This window comes from Penaeus monodon, chromosome 42 (assembly GCF_015228065.2).
Source record: "Penaeus monodon isolate SGIC_2016 chromosome 42, NSTDA_Pmon_1, whole genome shotgun sequence".
In the NCBI taxonomy this organism is placed as follows: domain Eukaryota; kingdom Metazoa; phylum Arthropoda; class Malacostraca; order Decapoda; family Penaeidae; genus Penaeus; species Penaeus monodon.
The window spans coordinates 12,273,313-12,276,935 of NC_051427.1; the positions used below are offsets into that span (position 1 = coordinate 12,273,313).

The 3,623-nt window shown below is 33.4% G+C and overlaps 2 protein-coding genes across 2 annotated transcripts in view; one reads left to right on the plus strand and one right to left on the minus strand.

Annotated features, from left to right (window-relative positions):
• Nucleotides 1-284: 284 nt before the first annotated feature.
• Nucleotides 285-2,564, plus strand: LOC119599154 (protein ALP1-like). Its single transcript, XM_037948909.1, has 3 exons — nucleotides 285-299; nucleotides 584-794; nucleotides 1,654-2,564. The coding sequence occupies exons 1-3, from the start codon at nucleotides 285-287 to the stop codon at nucleotides 2,562-2,564; spliced, it is 1,137 nt and encodes a 378-aa protein (XP_037804837.1).
• Nucleotides 2,565-3,142: 578 nt separating this feature from the next.
• LOC119599155 overlaps nucleotides 3,143-3,623 on the minus strand; it is a 1,849-nt gene continuing 1,368 nt past the window's right edge. The window contains exon 3 of the mRNA XM_037948910.1: nucleotides 3,143-3,623. This exon is cut by the window's right edge and continues 118 nt beyond it. Coding sequence (XP_037804838.1) covers nucleotides 3,286-3,623 — 338 coding nt within the window. The 3' untranslated portion in view covers nucleotides 3,143-3,285.

The following is a 3,623-nucleotide window of genomic DNA, read 5'->3' on the forward strand; positions in this document are numbered from 1 at the left end:
TTAAGGGTAGATGGGGATTTTAGTGTTTTCTTTGCATTCTCCTATGCACTTATTTTTATTTTTTGATTTTCAACGTTTTGACAGTTTCACTTTAATACCGAACCCCTCCCCTTTATTTTACTATTTCTATTTATATTATTTTATGCTTTTCTTTTCGCTTTTAAACTGAAATCCTGTTTTTTTTATTAATCACTTTTATTAGTTTTGGGTAAGTTTTATGACTTTGGATTCATTTTTCAAAAATATATCTACGACCTGCCACGTCACCACCTTAGTTATAGACAATGTTAAGCATTAAGGTACGGTTAGACTGACCACCTATTTCGTTGGAATCCAACGATTATCAGTGACTTGGAACCCACCCGCCCATCCGTTTTGGTTGCACTACGAAAAGAACCACCAGCTCAGTCCACTGGATCGCAGCATCAAAACAAATCTTGTCCGCAGTCCCTCATCAGTAGTTGCGATGGATCCCGCGCTTGTCTCCCTTACTCTTACGACACTTGCTTGCTTCCAAAAGTACAGAGAATATAAAAAGACCAAGAAAAGTAGAAAGAGACTATGGATGAAACCATGGCCACAGAAAAAAGACAGAAGTGTGTATCACAAGTTAATTGCAGAAACACGAGTGGATGATGGCAGTGTGTTTTATGATTTCCATAGAATGAACAGGCAAAATTTTGATGTTTTGTTAAATTTGGTGGCACCCCTCATCCAGAAAGAAACCACACAGTTAAGGGACACTATATCTGCACCAGAACGACTCTCTCTGACTTTGCGTTATTTAGCCACAGGTAAGGACAAATTTCATGTTTTCTGCATATTTAGACCTTTATTTAAAATACTTTTTAGCATTTTTTATTAATTTAATTGAATAATTATTTACATAATCTAAGGCTAATATTATAATGAAATAATATTGTAATTGTAATTCTTAAAAATTCAGTATTGGGTATGCTTATACACAATAATTGATTGGCACAGGATAGTGTTACGGCAGCCGTAAATTCATATGCATTTTCTAGCGTTACGGTAGCATTACTGCGCCTAACCTAATTTAACCTATCAAACCTAACCTAATCCTAAGCTAACCTAATCCTAACTTTTAACCTAACCTATCCTAACCTAACTTAACCTAACCTACCCTACCCTAACCTAACCTTACCTAACCTATCCTAACCAAATCCTAACCTTACCTAACCTAACATAACATAATTTGAGTGTTGGCGGCTCAGTGCGAGTCGAATGTTGAAATTATTTTAATAGCCGTATCCGGAAGTGCAGAATTAATGCGCATGTCCAAAGTCGTTGCCGTAACGCTAGAGTGCTCGGGACGGATTACGGCTGCCGTATCAGTAGACAGTGCGTAATTGATTTATAGTATTCTGCAGAAAATGCACACTATGCTACCTATTGGCTCAAAACAACAATATTACACCATCAACATCTTACACTTTAAAAAAATATCACCTGTTTTTACTTGAATTGTAAACACAATAGGATATATAAACAATATTGACATAATTAATAATAAATATATAATTTTACCATATAGGTATGATACTGGGCTAAAGAAGTTGCCATGAAAGAAAATGCTATATCCTTGTTCAAGTACTGAACATATTAATTAAGTATACAATTTCTTTAATACAGGTGAAACTCGTCGCTCTCTAGGATTCCAGTATAGGATAAGCCATAATTTGATCACCTACATAATACCAGAAGTTTGCAGTGCAATATATTCCGTCTTAAAGGATATGTATCTGAAACTTCCATCAACATCAGAGGAATGGAAGCAAGTGGCAAGCGACTTTTATAATAGCTGGAATTTTCCAATGTGTATTGGAGCTATGGATGGAAAACGCTTTTTTATGAGGAAACCAGAAAATACAGGATCAGAGTATTATGATTACAAGAGTCGCCATAGTATGATCATGTTAGCTCTTGTTGATGCACATTATAAATTCATGTATGTTGATGTAGGAGCTCAGGGACGCTCAAGTGATGCAGGTGTTTGGGACCGTTGTAAATTAAGAGAATACCTAGAAAAAGAAAAGCTACAAGTTCCACCACCTGATATTTTGCCATTTTCAGATCAGAAAGTTCCATACGTAATTGTTGGAGATGATGCATTCCCCCTCAAAAATTATCTGATGAAACCTTATCCTGGCCAGAACTTAAGTGTCGAACAAAGGATATACAATTACAGACTATCAAGAGCTCGTCGTATTTCTGAAAATGCCTTTGGTATCCTTGTTGCCAAATTTAGAGTGTTTGAAAAACCTATTCACTCAAGTCCGGCAAACACTAGGAAAATCATATTTGCAACAGTTGTTCTCCATAATTTCTTGAGAAATAATTCAAGGCAGCTGGAAAATGAAAATATTGGTAATGGTTTAGAAAACCATGGACTTCAAAGCCTGGATAATGTTGGAAGAAGACCTGCTAAGAATGCCTTGGCAACAAGAGATATTTTTAAGGACTACTTCAATGGTAGAGGTCGTGGGAGATGGCAAAGAAGATGCAGCACTCTTGAATTAAACAAGTTGGCACTGATGATTTGATGATTATCATTATCAAGTAATAAAATCACATATTGTGTTTCTTTTAATGTACAGTAGAATAAGTTTCATGTTTCATCTAGTTTTTATGTAAATAGTATAGTATTTTCATATTTGTTGTACATTTCTTTTCTTATAATATATTGCAATATATATGTTATATGTTTGTTTGTTTTTCTATTACACCCTAATCTCAAATGATAAATAAAAGTCTTTCTGATAACTATGATCATGTAAACTAAATATATATTACATAAACAAAAACAGAATTATGACAAGTTGACCAGCATACAAACACATTTTCTAATATTGATTTAAAACTGTATGTGAAGGAAAAAACACTTATTAGAAATGAAATTCCAACCTTAATTATTCATTAGTTTTTTTTTCATTACTGATTTTTCTTTATAAAATGTATCAAGTTATGTATAATAAAACAAAATAATAATCATCGAAACAATTAAAAGGATATGAAAAGAACATCTTACATTTTAAATGTATTTCTCTATTTTTAAAATATATATCTAGAAATACTATAGATCTTAAACTAAATCTTAACTAATACTAAATGAAAATAAATATATATTAGAAAAATAAAAGTAGAAAACTAGAACATGACCAGCATAAAATAAAAGAGGACTTAATATGACTATATACAAATTAAATCATTGGCATAAATCACAGTTTGAAAACATTTATTGCACTTCATGATATTTCAGTGATCTTAATTATTGCCTTGCCTTTTCTTTTCTATGGCTTGACACTCTCTGGTTTTTGCTGCAATAAGCTCCATCACTTGTACTGTAAAGTCCATTTTAACCTCTTCATAACTGCTGAAAAACTTCATGGCAGCCATCACAGACTCAGTAACCATGTCATGGCGTGTATTTTTCATGGCCTGCTCTGCACAAACTGCCTGCAAGTTGTCAATGGTCTTCAACATTCCTTCTTCCACTGCATCACTCTTGTTCATTTTCCTCTTCTTTTTTACCACTTGTGAGTTTTTTGTATAACTGGTATTGGGCTGATCAGGTATTTCTCTGATGATCTCTTCATTAATAT